The sequence below is a fragment of the Euleptes europaea genome, chromosome 12 (assembly GCF_029931775.1).
Source record: "Euleptes europaea isolate rEulEur1 chromosome 12, rEulEur1.hap1, whole genome shotgun sequence".
NCBI classification, from domain to species: Eukaryota; Metazoa; Chordata; class Lepidosauria; order Squamata; family Sphaerodactylidae; genus Euleptes; species Euleptes europaea.
The window spans coordinates 5,905,269-5,932,302 of record NC_079323.1 but is presented as its reverse complement, the minus strand read 5'-3'; the positions used below and the strand labels follow the sequence as shown (position 1 = coordinate 5,932,302).

General features: G+C 49.1%; 2 protein-coding genes across 2 annotated transcripts in view; one reads left to right on the top strand and one right to left on the bottom strand.

Annotated features, from left to right (window-relative positions):
* The window catches only part of GAB2 (GRB2 associated binding protein 2), a 142,645-nt gene extending 132,407 nt beyond the window's left edge, over positions 1-10,238 (top strand). Inside the window, exons 5-10 of the mRNA XM_056858732.1 lie at positions 1,153-1,247; positions 3,333-3,606; positions 5,005-5,095; positions 5,967-6,069; positions 7,932-8,057; positions 10,098-10,238. Of these exons, the coding sequence (XP_056714710.1) occupies positions 1,153-1,247; positions 3,333-3,606; positions 5,005-5,095; positions 5,967-6,069; positions 7,932-8,057; positions 10,098-10,238 (830 nt within the window). The remainder of the gene's footprint in view (positions 1-1,152; positions 1,248-3,332; positions 3,607-5,004; positions 5,096-5,966; positions 6,070-7,931; positions 8,058-10,097) is intronic.
* Positions 10,239-14,505: 4,267 nt separating this feature from the next.
* USP35 (ubiquitin specific peptidase 35) lies at positions 14,506-26,711 on the bottom strand. The gene is made up of 10 exons (XM_056858835.1): positions 26,019-26,711; positions 23,861-23,996; positions 22,581-22,710; positions 21,871-21,972; positions 21,490-21,648; positions 20,350-20,543; positions 19,279-19,372; positions 16,993-17,099; positions 15,463-16,696; positions 14,506-14,670 (listed from the first exon to the last, which is right to left on the bottom strand). Exons 1-10 carry the CDS (start codon positions 26,698-26,700, stop codon positions 14,506-14,508), a joined length of 3,003 nt encoding a protein of 1,000 aa, XP_056714813.1. The 5' UTR covers positions 26,701-26,711.
* Between the last annotated feature and the right edge of the window lie 323 nt (positions 26,712-27,034).

Below are 27,034 nucleotides of genomic sequence, written 5' to 3'. Positions count from 1 at the left end.
AATCATGTCCCCCCTCAACCTCCTCTTCTCCAGACTGAACATTCCCAAGTCCCTCAGCCTTTCCTCGTAGGACTTGGTCTCCAGGTCCCTCATAGAATCAGAGTTGGAAGGGACCACCAGGGTCATCTAATCCAACCCCCTGCATAATGCAGGAAATTCTGAACTACCGCCCCCACAAACACACACCCCCAATGACCCATACTTCATGCCCAGAAGATGGCCAAGGTGCCCTCCCTCTCATGATCTGCCTAAGGTTATAGAATCAGCATTGCCGACAGATGGCCATCTAGCCTCTGCTTCAAAACCTCCAGGGAAGGAGCACTTACCACCTCCCGAGGAAGCCTGTTCCACTGAGGAACTGCTCTAACTGTTAGAAAAGTCTTCCTAATGTTTAGATGGAAACTCTTTTGATTTCATTTCAACCCGTTGGTTCTGGTCTGACCTTCTGGGGCAACAGAAAACAACTCGGCACCCTCCTCTATATGACAGCCCCTCAAATACTTGAACATGGTTATCATATCACCTCTTATTCTTCTCCTCTCCAGGCTAAACATACCCAGCTCCTTCAACCTTTCCTCATAGGACTTAGTCTCCAGACCCCTCACCATTTTCGTTGCCCTCCTCTGGACCCTGTTGTTGTTTGTTTTGTTTTTGTTTGCTTTTTTCATTTAAAGCAGATGAGTTTTATTCTGAGCAAACCAACATTTTATAGTTGAAAAATGCAGCAAGAGAAGGCAAAGGGTAGAAAAACAAAGTATAATTCCGGAGCTAGCTACAACACTTAAGACTTCAGCACATGGTGCTCTCAAAATCGAAGCCACTGTTAAAACTATAACAGGATCATTTGAGAGTGTTTTTTCCAGCTCTACTGTGCCTGATTCTCCTATTGACAGGGGAAGAGGGAACAGAGAGCAGTACGTCGACAGAAGTTAAGGCTGGGGACCCGTCCCCTTCACTCAGTCTCCTCATGTTGTTCAATGAACTTGACTTCGATCGGTCTGCATTGAAGAAGCGCGTCCAAGCCTGCTATAATCCATGCTTTGGCTTGCACCGTCCATCATCCCAGAATCACCGGGGACTCCTGCTGAATTGATGGTCTCGGAAAGTCAGTTTGCTGTTCATTAACTGTAATTTCCACGTCATTGATTTCAGCTTCCTCTTGCGAGACCTACGAGTATCCCCAGCACGGCAAAAGCAGTACCGTCCAGTCAGCAGAATCCGTGAACATCGGGCTCAGCTCGTATCTGGTAAGTCTCCGGTGGTTGCTGAGACACTCACAGGTTGGTTGGAGGCTAGTGTAGTCGTCCTGAGCAGTTAAAAACAACAACACTCAAATGAAATTTGAAGATCAGAGGATCATGCCGATTATGTTAGGTGCTGTGGAACACAGGCAGGATAAATACTGCTGCAGTCGTCTTGTTTGTGGGCTTCCTCGAGGCACCTGGTTGGCCACTGTGTGAACAGACTGCTGGACTTGATGGGCCTCAGTCTGATCCAGCAGGGCTTTTCTTATAGAGGACGGGGCTATCCATGGCTACTAGTAAATATGGATACGAGTCATGATACATACCTATTCTCTCCAGGATCAGAGGAGCATGCCTACTATATTAGGTGCTGTGGAACACAGGCAGGATAAATACTGCTGCAGTCACCTTGTTTGTGGGCTTCCTAGAGGCACCTGGTTGGCCACTGTGTGAACAGACTGCTGGACTTGATAGACCTTGGTCTGATCCAGCATGGCTTTTCTTATGTTCTTAACACAGGCAGGGCAATGCTGCTGCAGTTGCCTTGTTTGTGAGCTTCCTAGAGGCACCTGGTTGGCCACTGTGTGAGCAGACTGCTGGACTTGATAGACCTTGGTCTGATCCAGCATGGCTTTTCTTATGTTCTTAACACAAACAGGGCAATGCTGCTGCAGTTGCCTTGTTTGTGAGCTTCCTAGAGGCACCTGGTTAGCTACTGTGTGAACAGACTGCTGGACTTGATGGGCCTTTTTAATCCAGCATGGCTTTTCTTACGTTCTTATGTAAATTTGGTAGGGAGACATGGAAGGGAAGTTGGCATGGTGTAAACCCAATCTCGTCAGATCTCAGAAGCTAAGTAGGGTCGGTCCTTGGAAGGGAGACCACCAAGGAAGACTCTGCAGAGGAAGGCAATGGCAAACCCACCCTCTGCTTCTCACTTGCCTCAAAAACCCCTTGCTAGGGTTGCCATATGTTGGCTGCAGCTTGACAACACATACATACCAGGGGGCAAAGAGTGTTGCTTTAGGGGTCAGATCCTGCCTACAATCCCTTCCTGAGATAGAATACGGCTTGTAACTTAGACGGGTCAGTCCCAACTAAAACGAATAGTAGATGCGGAGATAAGTAAGGTTGCCAACTGGCCGGAGGTGGGGGGAGGTTTAATAGAGAGCCGGCAGGGTGTAGTGGTTAAGAGCGGTGGTTTGGAGTGGTGCAGTCTGATCTGGAGAACCTGGTTTGATTCCCCTCTCCTCCACATGAGCGGCGGAGGCTAATCTAGTGAACTGGATTTGTTTCCCCACTCCTCCACACGAAGCCTGCTGGGTGACCTGCTCTGTCAGAGCTCTCTCATCCCGACCTACCTCACAGGGTGCCTGTTGTGGGGAGGGGCAGGGAAGGTGATTGTAAGCCGGTTTGAGTCTCGCTTAAGTGGTAGAGAAAGTCGGCATATAAAAACCAACTCTTCTTCTTCTAATATGCGCAAACAAGCAGTTGAAAAGTTCATGGCATGGAGGTCAACATCATTTGGCATTTGCTGCAGACTGAACTGCTATTAAAGGAACAGCTAGAAGGATCAGATCAAAAGTTGGCAACCCTGGGAGAAGATCTCCAGGAAATTCTTTTCCATTTTTTTCCTCTCTCCCCTCCCTCTTGCCCAGTTGTAATGCCTTTGCCCTGACCTGGATGGCTCAGGCTTGCTCGATCTCATCAGATCTCAGAAGCTAAGCAGGATCGGCCTGGGTTAGTACTTGGATGGGAGACCACCAAGGAAGTCCAGGGTTGCTACATAGATGAAGGCAGTGGCAAACTATTTCTGTATGTCTTTTGCCCTGACCTCAACAGTCCATGCTAGCCTAATCTCATCGGATCCCAGAAGCTAAGCAGGGTTGGCCATATTTGGATGGGAGACCCCCAAGGAAGTCCAGGGCTGCTACGCAGAGGCAGGCAATGGCAAACCACCTCTGAACACCTCTTGCCCTGATTTACAGGACACTGGTTTGCAGCCAGCTCTGGAGATCGCACTCCGGAAGCGTGGGTTTTTTTGACCCCTGCCACGATTTAGATTTTTACTTTCTCTCCCCTTCCCAGCAAAACAAGGCCACGGTGGCTCGCTCCCACAGCGCCGACTCCGAGGACAATTACGTCCACATGAACCCCGGCTCCTCGGTCCTGCTGAACACGGAGAGATCCAACGACAACTGCTACATCCCCATGAGCCCCGGGCCGCATCACCTCGACCTCCTGGGGCTATCCTCGTCTCCTTTCCCAGTTCACAAAGGCAGCGCCAGTGCCCAACCTCTCCGGCGGATGAGCGAGATCCAGCCCCCACCGGTCAACCGCAACCTCAAACCTGACCGCAAAGGTGAGGCCCGGCCAGCCTTCCGCCCATCACCAATTCTCACAACCGAATTAAGTGGCAGGGGGCACTTTGACAGTGATTATCCCAGGAAGATGACATTGAGAGCCAGTGTGGTGTAGTGGTTAAGAGCGGTGGTTTGGAGCAGTGGACTCTGATCTGGAGAACCGGGTTTGATTCCCCACTCCTCCACATGAATCCAGCTGGGTGACCTTGGGCTAGTCACAGCTCTCTCAGAGCTCTCTCAGCCCCACCTACCTCACAGGTGTCTGTTGTGGGGAGGGGAGGGGAAGGGAAGGTGACTGTAAGCCGGTTCGATTCTGTCTTAAGTGGTAGAGAAAGACAGCATATAAAAACCAACTCTTCTTCTTCATCATCTTTGTGACCTTTTCACCAGCCCCTGGGATGATGCTAAGGTGACTGATTGGCTAGTATCTGTTTTATTTATTTGTTCGTTGGGAGCCAGTGTGGTGTAGTGGTTAAGAGCTGTGGATTCTAATCTGGAGAACCGGGTTGGTTTCCCCACTTCTACAGATGAAGCCTGCTGGATGACCTTGGCCTAGTCACAGTTCTCTCTGAGCCCCACCTACCTCATAAGGTGTCTGTTGTGGGGAGAGGAAGGGAAGGAGATTGTAAGCCAGTTTGAGACTCCTTAAAGAAAGGGAAAATCGGGGTATAAAAAACCAACTCTTCTTCTTCTTCATTTTACCTGCAGCAGCAATTTTCCTCCAGGCCCTGGGATCTTTAAGATTTTTTTCCCCTTCCTCTGGGCATAGAGCAAGGGTCACTGGGGGAGTGGCGGGGGGATGCAGCTGTGAATTCCCTATGTTGTGCAGGATGTTGGACTAAATGACCCTTGAGGTCCCTTCCAGCTCTGTGTCTCTATGTTTTCACCAGTGGCTCATGGGCAAAAATAGGGTGAGGGCTCTTTATGCCTCCCTGGTGGGCTTCATGAAAATAGCTGGATGGCTGTTGTGGAACAGAATGGACTTCTGGTCTGATCCAGCAGGGATCTTCTGATGTTCTTAAACTAGACAAAGGGCGAAAACGCATGGTCGCTTTATCCTCCTTCAATCCCTGTTTTAGCCAGGATCGAATGCACATTAGGCGAAACCCATGCATTCGATCCTGGCTGAATCCTGGCTGAAACAGGGATTAAAAGAGGATAAAGCGACCATGCGTTTTCGCCCAAAGATAATGCTTTTAACATTTAGCATTTATACGTGTGGATTTCACCTCCGTTATCTCTCAGTAATCCATCTGCATCAGCAGCACCTAATCCATATTCCCCTTCTGACGCATCAGCAGACTGGCAAGCAAAACATGAAGGTTTTGTGCAATGCCCGGTAAGGAACACCATTAAACGATCCCTCGCCCTTGACTCCGATCTCTTTCTGCTCCCAGCAAAGCCGACGCCGCTGGACTTGAGAAACAACACTGTGATTGATGAGCTTCCTTTCAAATCGCCAGTCACAAAATCCTGGTCCAGGCCTGGGTGAGTGTGATATAAAAAGTGGGGGGGAACACCCATTAGCTCTCATGGCCCTTTCTTACATGCCCAGGGGTCAGGAAGCCACTTTGGTGTCAGGAAGCAATTTTACTCCAGGCCAGATTGGCCCTGGGATCCTGGAGGATTTTTGTTGCCATCTTCTGGGTATGGAGTAGGGGGTCACTGGGGGTGTGGGGGGAGGTAGTTGTGAAATTCCTGCATTGGCTGGGGGTTGGACTAGGTGACCCTGGTGGTCTCTTCCAGCTCTATGATGCTATGATTGGCTGCTTGCTTCCGCATGGACTTATTGTGCCACTTCAGCTTCCTCCCAGTTGTCAGGAGCACCCACTTGATGCCTTCCTCTATTTGCCCCCTTTCCATGTTTCCCTCCCTTACTTTAAGGGCCAGCTTTAGGTGTTGTGGGGCCCTGGGCAGACAGTGGCCAGAGGCTGCCATCTGCCCACCACCTGCCCCGCATACTTTTCGACCCCCACCTGTGCACCCTTCACCTTCTCCCACTCATACACCCTCCTACTGGCCACGAGCCTGAGAGCCAGCATGGTGTAGTGGTTAAGAGCAGTGGACTGTAATCTGGAGAACCGGGTTTGATTCCCCACTCCTCCACATGAGCTCACCACCTCCCGAGGAAACCTGTTCCACTGAGGAACTGGTCTAACTGTCCTTGGCAAAGGGGTTTGTGTTGTCCACAGCCTGACATGGAGGGGTGGGTTGTTGAGCCTGTGCTTCAGTCTAGGCGGGGGGGGGGCAGGTTCTGCTTAGGAGTTCAGCTTTGCAAAATCACTCCTTAACCCTGAAGCCATCTGGTGGCTCTCAGTAATCCCTGCGCTGTTCCGTCTCTTTCCACCTCTCCTTCCAGCCAAGGGTTCAACTCCAACTTTTCACCCTACTGTCGCCCCATCTCCACCCAGAGCATCACCAGCACGGACTCAGGAGACAGCGAGGAGAACTACGTCGCCATGGTACGGCTCCACCCGCACTTGTCCACAGTCCCTCTCCCGACTCTTCATTTCACTTGTAGCGATTATGTTTGTTGTGGACCGACTAGGCCATCTCGGCGGCGCTTTCACACACGCAGGATAATACACTTTCAGTCCGCTTTAGCAACCGTTTGCAAATGGATTTTGCCATTTCATGGGGTGGAATCCAGTTACAACATGCATTGAAAGTGGATTGTAAGTGCACACTTTCAGTGTGCAAATTGAGGCCCTTATGCATGGCTGTTTCCTTGTGGTCACCCCACTGACTACTTCGGGCCTTTGCTTTGAATATGCTTGCATTTTCTGACCGTCAGAGGTCGCCCTGCTCTCCCTTCGCATTTCCGTGCATTTTCCCCACGTTTCCTGGATTTGTGTTTAGCAAGCATCCAGAAAACGCAGGGGAAATACGCAGAAATGTGTGGGGAGAGCAAGGCGACAGCTGACGGTCGGAAAATGCAAGCATAATCAAAGCAAAGCCCTTAAATAGTTGGAGGGGTGACCTCAAGAAAAAAGCCATGCATAAATGGCCATAAAGATGGATTGTTCTGAATTTGTAAAGCAACTCAAGTTTAGCTATCTCCACATAGGATTATCTTACTACAGATTACTACAGACTACTAATGAACTGCTTCTAAGCATTTCTCCTCCACTCTCATCAAGCTGATTACATCCTGCATTGTATCTCTGCATCCTGACTCCCTTCTATGCACACCCCTCACATCTTCTGACTGGGATATAAGGGCTCAGGGATCTCCATTCCCTTGTATCTGATAAAGGGAGCTTTTAACTCTCAGGAGGTTCTACCGTGAAAATCATGTTGGTCTTTACTGGACTCGAAGCTAGTTGTTGTACTGCAGACCAACATGGCTACCCTCGGAAACAAAAGTTGGTGGTTGCATAGATGGCTTTGTAAGGAGATGGTACAAATTCACGGAGGATGAGTGATCTGGCTAAATGTGTTGGTCATAAGGACTGTACGGAACCTCAATATTCAAAGACAGTGGTCACCACACCTAAAAAGGGATATCACAGAGCTTGAGAAGAGCAACCAAAATGATCAGGGGGCTAGAGCTACTGCCCTATGAGGAGTGGCTAAAATGCTTGGGGCTGTTTAGCTTGGAAAGAAGGCAGTTAAGGGGAAATATGATAGAGATCTACAAAAGTATGCATGGTTTGGAGAGAGTGGACGGGGAGAAGCTTTTCTCCCTCATAATTCCAGAACGTGGGGTCATCTGCTGAAGTTGTATGGTGATTGATTCAAAACAGACAAAAGGAAGTATTTCTTCACACAACGTATAGTTAAGTTGTGGAACTCCCTGCCCCAGGGTGTGGAGATGGCTGCCAACTTGGAAGACTTTAAGATGGGAGAGGACATGTTCATGGAGAAGAGGGCTATCCATGGCTACTAGGCAAAATGGATGCTAGTCATGATGCATACCTATCCTCTCCAGGATCACAGGAGCATGCCTATCATATAGGTGCTGTGGAACACAGGCAGGATGGTGCTGCTGCAGTCGTCTTGCTTGTGGGCTTCCTAGAGGCACCCGATTGGCTGCTGTGTGAACAGACTGCTGGACTTCATGGGCCAGCAGGGCTTTTCTTATGTTCTTATGCACTTCAGATACTGGGAGCCAACCATGGGGGAGTGTGGTTGCCTTTGTGTCATGTTTGTAAGCCCCCGGAACATCTGGCTGCCTGATTCTAGAAACAGGATTCTGGGCTGCGTGGTTCTTTAGTCTGACCCTTAGCTCCTAACCTCTAAGGTGCACCTTTGAGCAAATTACTTGGAAATGCATTTTTCTGTTCCTTTTACTAATTCCGGCTCGGCTTTCTCCCCTTCTTAGCAAAACCCGGTCTCTGCCTCCCCCATTCCCAGTGGCACAAACAGCCCCGCCACAAAGAAAAGCGCAGGAAGCGTGGATTACCTGGCTTTGGATTTCCAGCCGAGCTCACCCGGTCCACACAGAAAGGTACAGCTCTTCAGCAAAATCTTGGCTTTGTATTCTTTTCTGTTGCCCCAGAAGATTGGACCAGAACCAATGGGTTGAAATTAAATGAAAGGCGTTTTCGGGTAAACGTTAGCAAGATTTTTCTAACAGTTAGAGCGGTTCCTCAGTGGAACAGGCTTCCTTGGGAGGTGGTAGGATCACCTTCTGTCCGGTCTCACACAGTGATCAACCAGTTCCTCTGGAGGGCCAACAACAGGACATAGAGCCTGAGGCCTTCATAAAAATCTCAGAAGAGTCCTGCTGGATCAGACCAGTGAGGGTCCATCTAGTCTAACATCCCGTCTCACACAGTGACCAACCATTTCCTCTAGAAGTCCAGCAGCAGGGCATAAAGGTCAAGGCCTTCCCCTGATTTGCTCAGAACTCAAAGGCAATGGATGTGGGAAATTAGATGTCTTAACGTGGCTTTTGTGAAGGCTGAGTGACTCACAGTCACTGTGGTGTAGTGTTGACTGGGGAGACCTGGGTTTAAATCCTGACGCCAGTCACAGAGCTCATTGGGTCTTGGCCTCTTAGCTCCCTGTGTTCACCCCCCCACCTTTGGAGGAACTGGTCAGCCACTGTGTGAGACAGGATGCTGGATTAGACAGACCACTGGTCTGATCCAGCTGGGCTATTCTGCTGTTCTTCTGGGTGGCCTTCAGCCAGTCCTCTCTCTCATTTTAACCTATCTCAGAAGGTTGTTGTAAAGATAAAATGAAGGGGGGGGGGTTACCATGCGCACATTGACGGCAAAGCAGGACAAAATGGGATAGTTAATTCTGAACGGGGCACCATGTAGCAGCAAAATAAGATGGCACTAAGACTAGAATTAAGTCCGGCAGAAGGTTTTGTGAGGCAAAACCCACCTTATTAAATGTATTTGCCTAATTATGAGCGCCCTGACCTGGCTGGCCCAATTTTGTCGGATCTGGGAAGCTAAGCAGGGTTGGCCCTGGTTAGTACTTGGGTGAGAGACCACTGAGAAAGCCCAAGGTTGCTATGCGGAGGCAGGCAATGGCAAACCACCTCTGGGTGTCTTGCCCTGACCTGGATGGCCCAGGCAGGCCTGATCTCATCCAATCTTGGGTGCTAAGCAGGGCCAGAGCTGGGTGATAGCCAGTGGGGCAGGAACAGAGCCAGTGTGCAGTGTTCCTGCCCCCATGTCTGGTTCAAGATCTGCTCTGTCTCGAGCCACTGGGGCACAGGGGCGGGGGGGGGGGAAGGAGGTCAGGAAGCAAAAGAGGCTGGGAAACAGAAGTAGGAGAGAAAATAAAACCAACACTGTGGTGACAGCTGCCACTGAAACATTAACAAAAATAAGCACAGCCAATCACATCTCCAATGGCCAGTTAGATGCCCTGGTAGGTGAAAGCCCTACCTCGCTCCACCCACTTTCTAAAAACACTTGGTAGGCACCAGCAAAGATGTAGTGAAATATCTGTCGTGAAGGGAGGGCAGGGATCTCAGTGGGTCCTCCGCTGTATTCCAATGGAGACGGGGCTCACGCGGCTTCCCCGGAGGCCCTGAGAGCCTGGGGGAGCAGGCAGTGGATGTCCCCAGTGTAGGGAGGAAAAGAGGCACCCAGGAGACCTATGGGCCCAGGGGTTGCTTTGGGAGTACCTCTTGATGGTCCCAGCTAGAGGGAAATTGGAGGCATCTTCACTCCCCCCCCCCATTTGGTTGGTTTTTACATTTTCTGGAGCCAGTGTGCTGCAGTGGAGGGACTGTGGCTCAGTGGTAAGCATCTGCTTGGCATGCAGAAGGTCCCAGGTCTAATCACCGGCATCTCCAGTTAAAGGGACTGGGCAAGTAGGTGATGTGAAAGACCTCTGCCTGAGACCCTGGAGAGCCACTGCTGGTCTGAGTAGACAATGCTGACTTTGATGGACCAAGGGTCTGACTCAGTATTAGGCAGCTTAATGTGTTCATGTGTCAGTAGGCTAATAGGCCTGCTTTAGGGTGTTGTTATCGACGTATGGCTGAGTCACCCGGTTCTTTGCTTTCCCCCATTCCGAGCAGCCCTCCACGTCATCCGTTGCCTCTGACGAGAAGGTCGATTATGTGCAAGTCGACAAGGAGAAGACCCAAGCACTGCAAAGCACCATGCAAGAATGGACAGATGTCCGGCAGTCTTCAGAACCTGCCAAAGTGGCCAAGTAGGAACAGCCGGAGGGGGTGGGCCAGAGTGTTGAAGGAAAGCCTTCCGGAAAGGCAAAACAAAACAATTCCTGGTCCTCCCACTGCTGTCATACAAGGGGTGGGGGATCATGTTTTGAAAGCATCTTCAGGGGAAGACATGGCCAATACTGTTCACCAGAGAACACGGCGCTGGGGCTCCAGCTGAGTTTTGGGTTACATTGTCTGGGAAATTCGATGCAGCAATACCCCGATTGATGACACCCCGCATGCTGTCTACTTCCAATTTCCCCTGATGCCTCTGCCAACCTGCTGGATTTGCCCTTCATCTGCAATGCACACCATTCAGAGGGGAACTAATGCCACTATGGTGGAATGCTAGCCTTTCCACTGCAAATGGAGCAACAACGTCAACATAATGCACATTGCCTTCTTTCTCCCTCTATCCTTTAAGGCCAAACCGCCCCCCCGTCAGCTCGGCGTCCAATTTCCAGCAAAGCACTTGTCTTCCTAGTTTTTGTTCTCTTAACAAATTACCGACGTACTTACCCCCAGAGCACTTAAGAGCATACTATGTGGGGTGAGGCTGGGGTGGAGAAGGAGGAAACAATTGTTGCTTGTTGGTATCTATCAGCATCTGGAAAACGTATACGTGCTTGAGCTGAAACGAATTTTCCCTCCTCTGCAAATGCCAGTGTGAAATATTCGCTCGATATTCGCCGAATGCCCCCACAGATTTGCTGAAACCCCCAAGTATTTGATATCTGTTATCTGATATCCTGTGCAATTTGAATTTGATGTTTGATAGTTGGTGTGCAGGTGTACTTAGTAGTGGGCGGAATTTGAAGTCCTGCCCGCTGACGTGTTGTCTTATTTGAAAATTTAAACAGAAGCCCTGCTGGATTGGAGCAGAGATCCATTTAGACCTGTGTGACCCGCTGGATACAGGATGCCTCTCTAAACCATCAAGAAGTACCACAAAGTCCAAAACGCTCCCATTTTTAAGTAAGAGTTGACAATGTGAATTAGAATTCACCTTTAAAACCTCACTGGCAAAACTGAAGTATTTGACGTACTTCAAATATTTGCAGAAATTCATTTCAGCTCCAATAAGTGCATTCAAAATTGCCTCTGGTCTTGATACTAGCTATTTTATTTTTGCTTTTTTAAGAATTAGATTAACTGGATGTCGGCAGAAGAGTCCCAACTCGTTTACTGCCAGTATGACTAACTTGTTAGCCAGTTAGTTTCTGGATGTGAAGCCCTGAACTCTTGCATTCGGTAACCCCCTTCAAAGCCGTTCAAGCAATGACTTAAAGAGAATAAGGGCATGTCACGTGTGAATATCACGTGGAACCAGTTCCACGTAACAGAAAGGCGCAACTGCGGATTCAAACGTTTGGGAGTTTTTTCTAAACAACGTGAGAGACGATGTGTGGCCAAGAGGCGTTACGCGAAGGGCGTTTAAACAAAGCAACAATACTGTCGTGTCGTTATCTTGATATAAGTGTTCTAAAATGTGTGGCTTTTGTAGAGTGGGGGAAAGAAAGGGGGATGTTTATTTCATAAAGATAATTTTTTTTAGGAGAAAAATACTCTGGTGTTTTTTTTAAAAAATGTACAGCGTGTCTTGTGGTTGTCACTATTTGAGCTGTTTATTAATTTTTCTAGTCACTGTGGACTGCTAATCCCTTAAATTATTAATTTATTCTTTGTGAGTTATTTTTTAAAAAAAGAAATAATTTGACACACTTATCCTGTAAAACTGATCTTGTGCTTAACTTAGATAATACCTTTGTTTTTGCTGTTAATAAATGTGATATGTGCCTGAAAAAAGAGTCCCCAAATCTCTTTTCAACCGCCACAATTAGAAACATTAGAGCTGGAAGGGACCCCAAAGGTCATCTAGTCCAACCTCCTGCACAACGCAGGTTACCCTTCTGAATTCATAGGTTTTGTCATAGAATCATAGAGTTGGAAGGGACCACCAGGGTCATCTAATCCAACCCCCTGCACAATGCAGGAAATTCACAACTACCTCCCCCCCACACCCTCAGTGACCCCTACTCCATGCCCAGAAGATGGCCAAGATGCCCCCCCACTCTCATGAGCTGTGTAAGGTCATAGAATCAGCCTTGCAGACAGATGGCCATCTAGCCTCTGCTTAAAAACCTCCAGGGAAGGAGAGCTCACCACCTCCCAAGGAAGCCTGTTCCACTGAGGAACCACTGTAACTGTCAGAAAGTTCTTCCTAATGTTTAGATGGAAACTCTTTTGATTTAATTTCAACCCGTTGGTTCTGGTCCGACCTTCTGGGACAACAGAAAACAACTCGTCACCATCTTCTATATGACAGCCCTTCAAGTACTTGAAGATGGTTATCATATCCCCTCTCAGTCTTCTCCTCTCCAGGCTAAACATACCCAGCTCCTTCAACCTTTCCTCATAGGACTTGGCCTCCAGACCCCTCACCATCTTTGTTGTCCTCCTGTGGACACGTTCCAGCTTTTCTACATCCCTCTTAAATTGTGGTGCCCAAAACTGAACACAGTAGTCTAGGTGAGGTCTAACCAGAGCAGAGTAAAGCCATACCGTCACTTTGTGTGATCGGGAAGCTATATTTCTGTTGATACAGCCATGGGCTTTGCTCGAATGACAACAGGAGAAAGAAGAGACAAACTGCCACAGACTCGCTTCGGAGGTCAAAATCCCTCCAATTTTGCATTGTATATATTAGTTTATTTCATGGTACAGAAATTTAAAATAATTAGATTAGGGCAATCAGTGAGCTGAGCTCTATAGCTGGGATCCCCCAGAGCTAAAAATTATCTGGGTTACAGCCACAGGTGTTTTACAATTACCTAGATATATATATATTACCAGCTTCTGCCATTGTGTAGTTCAGACAAATGGCATGAAAAGGGGTGAGGGGGACGTCATCCCAGCCAAGAGGGTCATCTCCAGTGTTGCAATTCCTTTTAAAAAAATTCCCCACAAGGAACATACAGGTCAGGACCAGCCTTAACATGAAACAACCCTAGGTGACCATCAAGAGCAGCATTTAATAGAGCAGCTAACAGGCATAAATTCATCCTTCCCAGAAGAGCACAGCAGTGAAAATGGCGGAGAAGGCAGAGAATGTCTCCTTGCTGTTCACCATCTCAGGGCCGGGTGTAGGTTTGCCAGGTGCCCGCTTATGGCGGGCAAAGTCCCTGCAATTTTGGCCGCTACCCACCAACATGCAGCTGGTCAACAGGCAGAAAAGGGCCAGCCAAACGGGGGGCTGCGGCCATCCGCGAGTGATGACATCATTTCTGATGTGGCCTGGAAAAGCTAGTATTGTGCCTGGCAATGCTCTAGCACTCGCTCCAAAACTCTATGGTTTCTACAGAATTTTGGGGCAATGTGGGAGATGCTGGAGAATTTTTAACTGCAATTGCTATGTATTAATGATTGGAACATGTTGCGAGCCGCCCTGACTCTGGCCTTGATAGGGAGGGGCGGGATAGAAACCTAATAAATAAGTGCTAGAGCATCGCCTCAGTGGTTACGGGTCCACCGGAATTGGTGCCATCTCATAGGGACAAACATCACGCCCCCACCCCGTGGTAAGTGACCGCTTCCCTCCATCTTCCACCAGTTGCCAGGCAGGATATGTGAGGAATGGTCCATCAGATCCAAGAGCCTTGGGGCCCAATACAAAGATGGGTTAAAGGGGATATCGTTGATATATTGCATCTAGGGCACCTCAGTTACCCAAGGCAACCCTGTGATCCTCGCAGTTAACTACTCGGCCTACCTGAAAATGACTTTTTAGACAGCATCGTCTTGATTTGAAAAGGTATCACAACCGAGTTTTGTGTTGGAGAAACGCAGGGAAGTTTCCTTGAACCACTGGTTGAGTTCAGCGTTGGCAGCGTTGTGCAGATGACAGGAAAGGGGCGTCAAATAAATAAATAAATAGATCTGTGGGAATGTCAGAAACCAGGGAAGAAAAAATGTCCCTCGCAATATATTTCACACTGTTCATCAAACAGTGCCCTCCTGCAAACCTGGAAATTGTAGTTGGGTGGCAAGGAGGCTGAGAAATCTCTTCCTGGCCACCTCCCCCCCAAAAAAAACTACAGTTCCCAGAGTTCCATGCAGGTGGGGAAGGCTGCCAGTGAAACCACTGTACCTGTTTGATGCTCTCTGGCCATCTATGATCAGGAATACAAGGCCAAAGAGCTGCCTCCTGAGGACCCCCTTTGCTGCGTGGTTATGGAGTTCTCCCGTTATCAAAATAGTGCCGTTAAAAGACGAGTCCGTGGAAAGAGCTCGATCCGCCTCCCCCGGCAGCATGCCCGCACCCCCCTGAGGAGTCGTCGTCGTCCCCCTCAAAGTCTTTCCACCACAGAGGGGACTTGGGTAGGGCTGAAATGTAGGCTGTTCTGCTCCTGGCTTCTTTCTCCTGTTCCTGTAGGGCGAAATATAAAACTGAACTCCTGCAGGATAAGGAAAGCAGCAGAACCATTTCCTCAAGAAGAAGAGATGGTTTTTTATATGCCGACTTTCTTTACCACTTAAAGGAGAATCAAACCGGCTTACAATCACCTTTCCTTCCCCTCCCCACAACAGACACCCTGTAAGGTAGGTGGGGCTGAGAGAACTCTAAGAGAGCTGTGACTAGCCCAAGGTCACCCAGCTGACTTCATGTGGAGGAGTGGGGAAACCAAACCAGTTCACCAGATTAGTGTCCGCTGTTCATGTGTAGGAGCGGGAAATCGAACCCCGTTCTCGAGTTCAGAGTCCACCGCTCCAAAGCACCACTCTTAACCACTACACCATGCTGGCTCTCTCCTCTACGTTTCCCTGGACACTTGGTACCCAAGCTGGTGCAACATGATGGAGCCATAGCAATTAAACACTCTCAGAGACCTGAACATTGGCCAGTAATGCAGCTAGACACAGGGCAGTGGGCACAATCACAAAATGGCTGCCACAGGAGGGAGATCCAACCACAAAATGTCAGGAAGTGAGGTTATATATAACTCTAACAGTATCTCTTCAACATTTCAGGAAGACGCTCTATTAAACCTGATGCCTTTTAATCTGCACAGCCAATCAGAACCCCTGCTGGCAAAAAAGCCCCACATAGCCCTGCCTACTTTCTAACGGCACTCAACTGGCACCAGGAAAGATGTTGGTGAGTGCCACGGTGCCCGCAGGCACCATGCTGGGAGCCTCTGGTAAAGCTAATAAATGTTACCTGCAAGTATAGGATGTTATCCTTAGCAATGGCTTCCATCAGGTCTTTATTGGGAGAGGACAAGTCTCCATTAACCCAACTGGCCTCAGCGGCAGTCTCCTGCCCCAGGTTTTTCGGCTTGGTTATCCTTTGCCGATAGAACAGCAGGTAGGCAGTGTCCTTGGGGAAGAAGGAAGTCACATTGCTGACCGACTCGAAAGACGAAAACGACACCCTCGTGTCATTGAAGAGGTACCACTGGATCGCGACGTCCAGAGGCTTTTCGGAAGGGACCTTCCACGAGGCGTCCAGAGGCTCGCTTCCTGCAGTGAGGTCTTCGCATTCCCTGGCGTAACAGTAGTAATGGCCGCTCTCTGAGGAGACTCCGGAATGTACCACTACGCTGCAGAGGTCGTATACTACCGACGCAAAGCCGTCGCAGGAAGCGGCAGGCCCAGCGCTCCTTGCTGGACTAGGGTCGCTCAGTTCCTGGGCGGAGGTGAGGACCGGTAGCTTCAACACCAACGGGACGGAGACATTGTCAAGGATCTTCTTTCTCCTCATGGCTCTCAGGTCAAAGGAGAACCTCAGCAGGGTGAGGATGAGGTAGTGAGGCCCTTCGGTGAGTTCCGCCAGCTTTTCTGCGTCCTGAAGGGACGCGCAATTCTCACAGTGATATCGATTCTCTGCCGTCAGCGTCTCGGGCGATAAGAAATAATTGATCAAGTCAGGGACGGACCTCGAGGCCCCGGCGCCACACCCTTGCTCCCATAAGGCCAGTACTGAGTCTTCGTCAGGCTTCACACCAACGGCGTCCCTCTCAGATCTGAAAGGGAAAGATGTCTCTTGCCCTTCTGGTTTCAGAGTCTCAACTGGCAACACTTTGGAGGGGTTTTCGCCAGATGCATGGTGCTTCCCCGGCCTCCTTGGCAAATTGATCACCCGAGTGGGAGCTTCTACACTAGGCTGAACTGTCTGTGGGCCCATTTCTTCTACAGGTAAAACGGAGGTACCATTGGGGATAGGCACATACTTATCTGTCGGCGGGAAAGCCAGAGAGAGATCTGTGAAGGGTTCTTCTCTGGAAGACACTTTGAGGCACTTCAGGCAACGAATTTTCGTCATGATTTTGCCACCGAACATTCTTTCAACTAGAGTCTTGTTCGTGGAGCGCCGTTGGTCGGCCTGAGATAGCCACGTAGACTCTTTGAGCTTCTGGTATATTCTTCTTCCTGTTCTCTCTTCTTCGTGTAGCCTTTTTTGGGGAAAGAATAAAATTTATTTCAATTTTTATACTGCTTCTCTTCGATTAAGATCTCGAAGCGGTTTACAACAAGGTCCAATTACGTCAATTAAAATAAAGTACAAACATAGCAGAGCAAATATCCAATAAAGTCCTGTATAGTCATGTAATTGCCAAAACGGCCCTTTTCTCCAGGGGAACTGATCTCTATCGGCTGGAGATCAATTGTAATAGCAGGAGATCTCCAGCTAGTACCTGGAAGTTGGCAACCCTATCAACTGAACATTTCCAGGATGGCTCCAACCTACCTATCAAGGAGGTACTTGAGGTATTCGGAGCAGTCTTGCTGCGCCCCGCGGGTAAACCAGGGAGGCCACGAAGCCAACAGGAAGTTTTCGGGGGAGATGGCAGGCCGCTGGCAGTGAGAGAATCAGAGGGGAAAGCAGAGAAATAAGAGAAAGTATCTGAAGTACACCAGAACAGCGAGAGAGCAAAATTAAACCTGGCCAGTGGGAGAAGGCCACATCTGGTCCAAGTGAGCTTTTCATCTAGTCCTCAAGCCGCTTAACAATTTTTCAGGCACCACAATCTGCTGGACTGGGTTCCCGCTAGCGGTCCCAAGGTCCCAAAAAATTAAGAGCAGAAGACAGGCGAGAGAAGCACATAGGGTTGCCAGCTCCAAGTTGGGAAATACATGGAGATTTTGGGGGCAGAGCCTGAGGAGGGGGGCTTTGGGGAGGGGCGGGACTTCAATGCCATAGAGTCCAATTGCCAAAGCAGCATTTTCTCCAGAGAAACTGGCCTCTATCGGCTGGAGATCAGTTGTAATAGCAGGAGATCTCCAGCAACTACCTGGAGGTTGGCAACCCTAGGAGCACAGCTGGGTCTCCGGCTGCTTTTGAAAGCTCCAAGTTGCACAGTGATGCTTCCTGTTTCCAGCACTAGGGTAGCCAACTTCCAGGTACTAGCTGGAGAGTTCCTGTTATTACAACTGATCTCCAGCTGATTGAGATCAGTTCACCTGGAGAAAATGGCCGCTTGGGCAATTGGACTCTATGGCAATGATGTCCCTCCCCTCCCCAAACCCTGCCCTCCTCAGGCTCCGCCCCAAAAACCTCCCACTGGTGGCGAAGAGGAACCTGGCAACCCTATCCAGCACCCATTTCCTGCTGGTGCTTCCTGTTTCCAGATGTACTGATGTCACTTCCTGTGTGACCAGAAGTGACATCAGCATGTCACCAGCTGTAGTGTTCTGGCAAAAACTACCCCCACCCCCAATAAGAGTTTTGTCTGAATGCAAGAGCTTCCTCAACGTGGGTTGACATCACCAGCTGCATGGAAAGTGATGCCAGCAAGTCACCGGCAAGGGCCCCCACGGCATTGGAGAGTCTTCCCCAGCTTGCTAGCTTTGTTCTGGCTACCCTACCATCTACCCAATACTGATCGACATTCATTTGCGTTCAAAGCAAGGGAAAGGGCAGAAGCTCAGCTGACAGCCAGTGAAACACAACTAACAGGAGCAGAAGCCTTGAGGGAGGATGTCCCTGGTTCAAATCTCACCTTAGGCAAACCACTGACTCTCAGTCCCCCCAATCACTCAACCTGCAATATAGGAGAAATGATACCGACCTACCTCGCAGGGGCTGTTGTGAAAACTATTGAAACAATGTATGTGAAGCATTTTGAACAAAGAAAATGCACTGTATGAATACTAAATATTTATTTCATAAGCACCTTAAGAGATGCTGGACCCGTACAACAATCCATCTAGCACTACATCCGGTTTTCCTGAACAGCCAACCATTTACCAGCAAAAGGCCCACAAGCAGAGGTCAAAGACCTCCCCTATTGTTGCCCCTATTGTTGGAGGAGAGTGTTATGGATTCCATGGACTGCCAAAAAAACAAATCAGTGGGTTATAGATCAAATCAAGCCTGAACTGACTCTAGAAGCTAAAATGACTAAACTGAGGCTATCGTATTTTGGTCACGTCATGAGACGACAAGAGTCACTGGAAAAGATAGTCATGCTAGGAAAAGTTGAGGGCAGCAGGAAACGAGGAAGACCCAACAAGAGATGGATTGACACTATAAAGGAAGCCACGGCCCTCAATTTGCAAGATCTGAGCAAGGCTGTCAAAGATAGGACATTTTGGAGGACTTTCATTCATAGGGTCGCCATGAGTCAGAAGCGGCTTGACGGCACTTAACACACACATTGTTGCCTTCCAGTAACTAGTATCTCCAGAGATAGACTGCTTTTGAACATGGATGTTCCATTTAGCCATCATCGACTGACCTGTCCTCCATGATTTTGTCTAATCCCCTTTTAGAGGGGCTGTCACTACACCCTGTGGCAGTGAGTTCCACAAGTGAATTATTAACTGTGAGAAGCAATACTTCCTCTTTTCTTTCTGTTGCTCATGGGTAGGGATAGGCCTCATGGGTAGGCCTTGGGTACCAGTGGGAGGAAATGGGGCGGAACGCAGGCCAGTTATCGTGGTGGAATGTGAACGTTACTTCCAGTAAAAACCGGAAGTGACACAGCGGATGCTCTATGTTAAATCGTAGAAAGAGAGAACAGAAATAGTTTACCTGGCTGTGCTCTAAGAAGGCGAACAACCACTGGAGTTTGGCCATCAAAGGCTGAGAGTTGTTCTCTGCCAAATTCAACACCGAACGCCTGAAGCTTGGAGAATTGTACAAACAGAGATAGTCACTGTAAACATACCCCATTTATTTTTGAATGCACAAGCTGTCCAGATGGGGAAGCAAGCAGATAAGCCTATTCCCTGAGCATCTCCCCAGTATCTTAGACCAGGGGTCCCCCACCTTTTCCAGCCGGTGGGCACCTTTGGAATTCTGACACCGTGTGGTGGGCACAGCCACAAAATGGCGGCCACATAATGGCTGCTGCAGGAGGGGTAAAGGTAAAGGTAAAGGTCCCCTGTGCAGTGGCTGGAGATCTCCCACTATTACAACTGATCTCCGGGTGACAGAGATCAGCTCCCCTGGAGAAAATTGCTGCTTTGGAAGGGGGAGTCTATGGCATTATACCCCATTTAAGTCCTTCCCCTCCCCAAACCCCACCCTCCTCAAGCTCTGCCCCCAAAATCTCCCGGTATTTCCCAACCTGGAGCTGGCCCCACTACGAGCCTGCCAGATCATCCAGTAGGGTTGCCAACCACCAGGTACTAGATGGAGATGTCCTGCTATTACAACTGATATCCAGCCGATAGAGATCAGTTCACCTGGAGAAAACGGCCGCTTTGACAATGGGACTCTATGGCACTGAAGTCCTTCCCCTCCCAAAACCCCGCGTTCCTCAGGGTCTACCACAGAAATCTCCAGGTATTTCCCATCCTGGAGCTGGCAACCCTACCTGTCTTAGACATTTCTTCTACCTCAAAAACTCCTTACCAATATTTTTTTCAACAAGCTTAGCCTTCTTTTTCTCTTCTCCTACACTTTAACTATAAAAAAGAGTTGCTTTTTAGCTTGGAACCATACAAAATTGTATATGATATAAATCCCAGTGCCGGATAAATAGCCACAAATAGCTTATACTTTCTGATAATGGCCACAAACCAGCAGTACAAAAAACAAATGAATCGCTCAGAAAGGAGGCAGAAGAAACACAGGCACAAAGCCAAGGAGGATACCTACTCAGAGGCCATGAAAAGAGCTTGAAGGATGCTGTTCATGTAACAGGTGTTGCCCAAGTTAATCAACCCGATCTTCCCCGTTTCGGATTTGGAAGCCAGGCGGGGATAAAAACTGGCCAGTTCGTTCTTCTGCGAGGTCCAAGCGTTCTGGCCGAGCAGGTGCTTAATGCGGTCTTCGTTCGGAATCGGAAGAGCCTTGCAAAGGAGAAAAGAGACCAAAGGAGCGGCATTAGTTTGCAGAGGGACCACCTCTCTCAATTTTAGACAGCAATGTGGTGATTTCCATGGCTTCATCTGGTCTCAGGTTTGCAAATGCAGTGTAGTAGTATAATTTATTGCGGTCCAGTTCCAGTATTACAAAGTTAAAACATCATTAAAACAACAAAATGCAGTGAACTTTATTGCTGTTGGGACTGGCGGGCAGTGCCAATTCCTCATCTGCTCAACATCCAGAGGAGTGGGTCCGACCTTCCACGGAGGCTTCCTTGGAAGAGCAAGCGGCCAGCAAGAGCAAACGGCCAGCCTTTTTCAGCACCCGGGCGAGTCAAGGAAGGAGGGGAACCTGATCACATTGCAAAAAAAGGAAGAAGGGGGAGAGGTGCTTTTGTTGCAGCGGTGCCTTCAGGGCAGCCCTGCCCTGCGTACAAGAGCGGGTCCACCTGCTCTCTCGTTTTCGGGGAGGGGCTGTGGCTCAGTGGTAGAGCATCTGATTGGTATGCAGAAGGTCCCAGGTACAATCCCCAGCATCTCCAGTTAAAGGGACTAGGCAAGTAGGTGATGGGAAAGACCTCTGCCTGAGACCCTGGAGACATGCTGCCAGTCTTGAGTAGACAATACTGACTTTGATGGACCAAGGGATTGATTCAGTATAAGGCAGCTTCATGAGTATTCAAGATGCAAAAGATCAGCCACTGAAGCTGGAGGAAGGCTTCAAACTGTGCTCAGTGGAATGGCAGAATCCAACCCAGTACGCTGTGGCTCAAGAAGGACTTCAGGCAGGGTTCTGCCTTTAGCCAGACCATTTCAAGTGATAGCTTCATCCTTTTCTGCAATGAAAAGAGTCCTTCAGCCTGAGCTTCTAAGGTCCCACCACCATCACTCCTTGGCTGTTGGCTGCACGCAGTCCAAAACAAACAGTTACCTTTATGGCTTCCACAACAGGCTCGTAGAGATCCGGGAATCCAGAGAAGCGGAAGAACATACAGTGGATCAGCTCTGCCAGCTGTTCCAGGCAGCTGGTGGCCGAATTGGAGTCTTCCCTGATCAAGGAGGACACCACACGGGGGATGTGAGGGAGGAGCTAAACGGAGAAAAAGCAAAGTCGGTCTCAACAGGCCAAGAGCCTTAAAAAAGAATTTTTTTAAAAAAGAATACGCCTGGCAACCCTATGCAGGAGTGAAGTCTGAAGTTGAGGGAGTGGTGAGGGAACCATGCTAGTTCTCAACACTTTAAGCAATGCTAATCTGTTTGGAACCTGGGCCTGTCAATCATGACAGAGCCTCGGTTCAGTTCTGGGCCTTACCAAGTGAAAGGCCTCGTGGGAATGCTGGAAGCTGAGCAGCATGTAGCGCAGGATCGTGAGCGCTCCCTCCCGCAGAATCGGATACAGCAGCTTAGAAAAGACCTACAGGAGAAAGAGAAAAAAATACGTATTTGCAGCTGCACAAAAGTAGATTTGCCAGGACTTCCAATGAGATGGTAAACTGGAGGTAACTTCTTTGGAGGGAGGGGGGGGGGGTGATTTGAGATCATATGTTGCTGAATTAAATTGGTGGTGTTTTTAATTATGATTGGCACAATACCCTGACCTGGATGGCCCAGGCTAGCCTGATCTTGTTAGAGCTTAGAAGCTGAGCAGGGTGGGCCCAGGTTAGTACTTGGATGGGAGACCACCAAGGAAGTCTAGGGTTGCTACGCAGAGGCAGGCAATGGCAAACCACCTCTATATGTCTTTTGCCCTGACCTGAATGGCCCAGGCTAGCCCAATATCATCAGATCTTGGAAGCAAAGCAGGGTCAGCCCTGGTTAGCACCTGGATGGGAGACCACCACCAAGGAAGTCCAGGGTGGCTATGAAGAGGAAGGCAATGGCAAACCACCTTTGTTCACCACTTGCCTTGAAAACCCTACGGGGTCACCCTAAGTCAGCCGCAACTTGATGGCCATTTCCACCACCATCAGGGTACCCTGAGACACGAGGAAAGGCATGAAATATTTTAATGAACAAACCGACCTTCTCAATTTTGGAAAGGGTGACTTCAATCAAGATGCTGAACTTCTTCACAGCAGCCAAACTCTTCAATAACGCTATGATCCATTTGTCTATGTTCTTCCCCAGGGGCCAAGAGACCCATTCAATCATCCTGTAACAAGTAATACAGTCATGTCTGTGGCAGCAGCCAACCAGCTCCTTCCTCCTCAGACCTCTGGAGGGCAGGAAAGAGCTTCCGACAGAGGTCTCATGATAGAGTAGGTCATGAACGTTAGTAGGGCAGGACTGAAAATGCCTACTAGGGAACAGATAGTAGGGACACACAGCTGCTAGCCTGCCTGTGTTCTGAAAGCATGGTCCAGAGGTAGTCCAGCAGTACAGGGTTTCTCTTACTCCTATAGGAATGGTCCATACATTACAGGTAAGGTTCCCAACACCACTTCACCAAATGCTAGATTTGGGGGGATACATGGGGGAGGCAAAGTTCATAGAGGACAGGATGTCACTTCTGGGTGACCCTCTAGACTGCTGCCTCTAGTCTCTATGGTATTTACCACAGAGACTGGGGAGGGGCCATGGCTCAGTGGTAGAGCATTTGCTTGATATGCAGAAGGTTCAGGTTCAGTCCCCGGGATCTCCAGTTAAAGGGACTAGGCAAGCTAGGTGATGTGAAAGACCTCTTTGCCTGAGACCCTGGAGAGCTGCTGCCGGTCTGAGTAGACAATACTGACTTTGATGGACCAAGGGTCTGATTCAGTATAAGGCAGCTTCATGTGTTCAATGTCAAGCATCATTATGAGGAAGCCATTTTTTCTCAGTTCCTCAATTCCTCAGGAGTGAGAAAATTTGCCTGGAGGCTGGTAATTCCCCACCCAGGTTCAATCCCCGGCATCTCCCAGGTTCAATCCCCGTCATCTCCAGTTAAAGGGACTAGGCAAGTTAGGTGACGTGAAAGACCTCTCTGCCTGAGACCCTGGAGAGCTGCTGCCGGTCTGAGTAGACAATACTGACTTTGATGGATCAAGGGTCTGATTCAGTATAAGGCAGCTTCATGTGTTCAATGTCAAGCATCATTATGAGGAAGCCATTTTTTCTCAGTTCCTCAATTCCTCAGGAGTGAGAAAATTTGCCTGGGGGCTGGTAATTCCTCACCCTGGGGAAGCCTAGCACTACTGGGTGTGTAGCCAAGGCAGGCTCATATCTCCCAAATAAATAAATAAAAACGTCTCCACCAGCATCGCTTGCATAAACAGCCTGCAGTTACCCAGCCGTGGCCTGGTTAACCCATCAGTAACTCTTACCGGTCGATCGCCATCATCATCTGTACATCCGAGATGCTGTCGTCGTTGGTGAGGTTTCTTAGGATCCCATCCATGAGTTCCAGCGGGACATACTGGACCACGCTGGCCAAGGCGATCGAGGGCGGCTCCTGCTCTTCTGCAAGACAAGGAGCGCGTAAGCTTTTTCTCCCTCTCTCATAATACTAGAACACGGGGTCATCTGCTGAAGCTGGACGGTGAGAGATTCAAAACACATAAAAGCAAGTATTTCTTCACACAACGCACAGTTAAATTGTGCAGCTCCCTGCCCCAGGATGTGGTGATGGCTGCCAACTTGAAAGGCTTGAAGAGCAGAGTGGACGTGTTGATGGAGGAGAGGCGAATTCATGGCTACTAGTCAAAATGGATGCTAGTTGTGATGTATCCCTATTCTCTCCAGGATCAGAGGAGCATGCCTAATATATTAGGTGCCGTGGGACACAGGCAGGATGGTGCTGCTGCAGTCGTCTTGTTTGTGGGCTTCCTGGAGGCACCTGGTTGGCCACTGTGTGCACAGACTGCTGGACTTGATGGGCCTGGGTCTGAGCCAGCAGGGCTTTTCTTGTGTTCTTATGGTTGGCCCAGCTTACCTTCAGTCACACAGTGCAGATCCCTGCACTGTGGTGGTAGCTGCTGCCCAAGCAAAGTTTTTTTAAAAAATCTGCACAGCCAATCAAATCTCCAGTGGCCAATCAGAAGCCTTGCAGGGCAAAAACCCTACCTGGCCCCACCCACTTTCTAAAAACACTGGGTGGGCACTAGAAAAGGCATCAGTGGTCACCATGGTGCCCATGGACAACACATTGGGGATCCCCACCATAAACACTCCCGCCTTTGCGAGGTAGTAATTCATACCGGCACACTTAGTCGCTTAAGGCTTTCATTGTTGCTATGTGCCTCGAGGTGCCACCAGCTTCGTGGCCAATATATTCAGCCGGTGATAGGGTTGCCAACCTCTAGGCGGTTGGTAGTCAAACAGAAATAACTAGTGCCCCAAAGGAGACTGTGAAATCAAAAAATTGAGCACTTATGAGATAAAAAAAGCTCTTAAGCCTATTTCAGAATAGTGCAACCTTTATCTAGGCCCTTGACACTTGTAAAATACAGTGTGTAGCCAGCTAGCAGGGAAGCACCTTGCCGCTATACAATTGTTAACAAGTATCACAATTTACAATTTTTTCACAATAAAGTGGCTTTTCAATAGTTGTGGTACATAACACAATAGAAATGTCCATAGAGGCCACCGACAACAGGGTTCCGGTATTTTATCCCATTTCGTGTCTGCTTCTTGGGTCGTGGCGATCCTATGTTGATTGTTCCGACTGAAACTTTTGTTCCATTCGTACAGTATATGACTTCCTGCTTCTAATGGATGACTGGATAAGGTTTAACAGCTTTTTTTATGCCATAAGTGCTCAATTTTTTGATTTCACAACCTCCAGGTGGTGGCAAGAGATCTCCTGCTACTACAACTGACGTCCACCAATAGAGATCGGTTCAACTGGAGAAAATGGCCGCTTTGGCAAGTGGACTCTATGCAATTGGAGTCCCTCCCCTCCCCAAACCCCACCCTCCTCAGGCTCTACCCCCAAAACCTCCTGCCGGTTGCGAAGAGGGACCCTTGCTGGGGGTAAAGTGTAGACAACCAGGGAAGGCACTGGCAAACCACCCCGTAAACACAGTCTGCCTAGTAAATGTCAGGATGTGACATCACCTCATGGGTCAGGAATGACCCGGTGCACAGGGGACAACCTTTACCTTTAATGTAACATCACCATCTAGACATTAAGAAGAACTTTCTAACCGTTAGAGGGGTTCCTCAGTGGAACAGGCTTTCTCGAGAGGTGGTGAGCTCTCCTTCCCTGGAGATTTTTAAGCAGAGGCTAGATGGCCATCTGTCAGCAATGCAGTTTCTATGACCTTGGGCAGATGATGGGAGGGAGGACACCTTGGCCATCTTGTAGGGGTCACTGGGTGTGTGTGTGTGTGGGTGAGGTAGTTGTGAGTTTCCTGCATTGTGCAGGGGGTTGGACTAGATGACCCTGGTGGTCCCTTCCAACTCTATGATACTATTATTGCATTTTTCTTGTAATACTACAAAGCCCCATGTTGCAATTCCATGTGCAGCCAGAACCCTTACCCACTGAAGAAATGATCGTGAAGAGTTCCTTCAAGGACGGGAGAATGGAAGACATCTGCGCCTTCCAGATCTTCTGCAGCAAGCTGCTGACCTTGATCACGTGGTCGAGGAAGTCCACAATGGCCTCTTCTCTCCCCGAGACGGTGCGGAAATACCCGATGCACCGGATAAGCTGCTGGCAGAAGAGGGCTTGGCGTTTGCCAGTGGGAATACATTGCGGGTACTGGGTCAAGAGCTTGCTGATTTTCACGCACTGCTTCAGCCCCGGCCTCTCGCAGATTTTCCGGAGAACCTCCACCCTCAGCAGGCTGAAAATGTCGTTGGCAGACGGCCTGTCCAAAACAAATGGCAAGCCGAGCTGGATGTAGTCCAGCACGTACAGGCTCCTTTTCCCCAAGGACCCGTAGCCCTCCTGGAGGAGGCTTAAGAGGAAATGGACGTTGAAGAACTCCTCAAACGCCTCTTGGTGGTAGTAGCCACAAACTTCCAGGAGCTCTTTGCCGACCGACCGCTTGAACTTGGTGTCCCCCACGAGGAAGAGCTTGGTGGACAGTTCGAGCATCGACCAACACTGCTCGCTGTCCATGGGCTGCTTCGATGCCTCGATGACCCGCCGCACCAACCCTTGCTTCATGTGGTCAGGGTACGAAGAATTCAAGATGGCTTCCAGGATCTTGTCCATATTGACTTCCAGATGCTGAAAGCAGAGCAAAGAATGGAAAGTTTAATTCACGCATGAACATATGAAGCTGCCTTTAAACTCAGCATCAGACCCTTGGTCCGTCAAGGTCAGTACTGTCTACTCAGATTAAGAGCAGCTCTCATAAGAACATAAGAAAGGCCCTACTGGATCAGACCAAGGGCCATCAAATCCAGCAGTCTGGTCATATAGTGGCCAACCAGGTGCCTCTAGGAAGCCCACAAGCAAGACAACTGCAGCAGCATTATCCTTGCCTGTGTTCCACAGCTCCTAATAGAATAGGCATGTTCCTTTGATACAGTAGATAATAGGTATG

Coding starts and splice junctions, on each gene's coding strand:
- USP35 (XM_056858835.1), bottom strand. CDS start 26,700: ATGGACAAGATCCTGGAAGCCATCTTGAATTCTTCGTACCCTGACCAC. Junction 17,100..19,278: donor CCTTCTTAGAGCACAGCCAG/GTAAACTATTTC, acceptor TCTCACTGCCAG/CGGCCTGCCATCTCCCCCGA. Junction 16,697..16,992: donor CTCAAGTACCTCCTTGATAG/GTAGGTTGGAGC, acceptor TCCCCAAAAAAG/GCTACACGAAGAAGAGAGAA.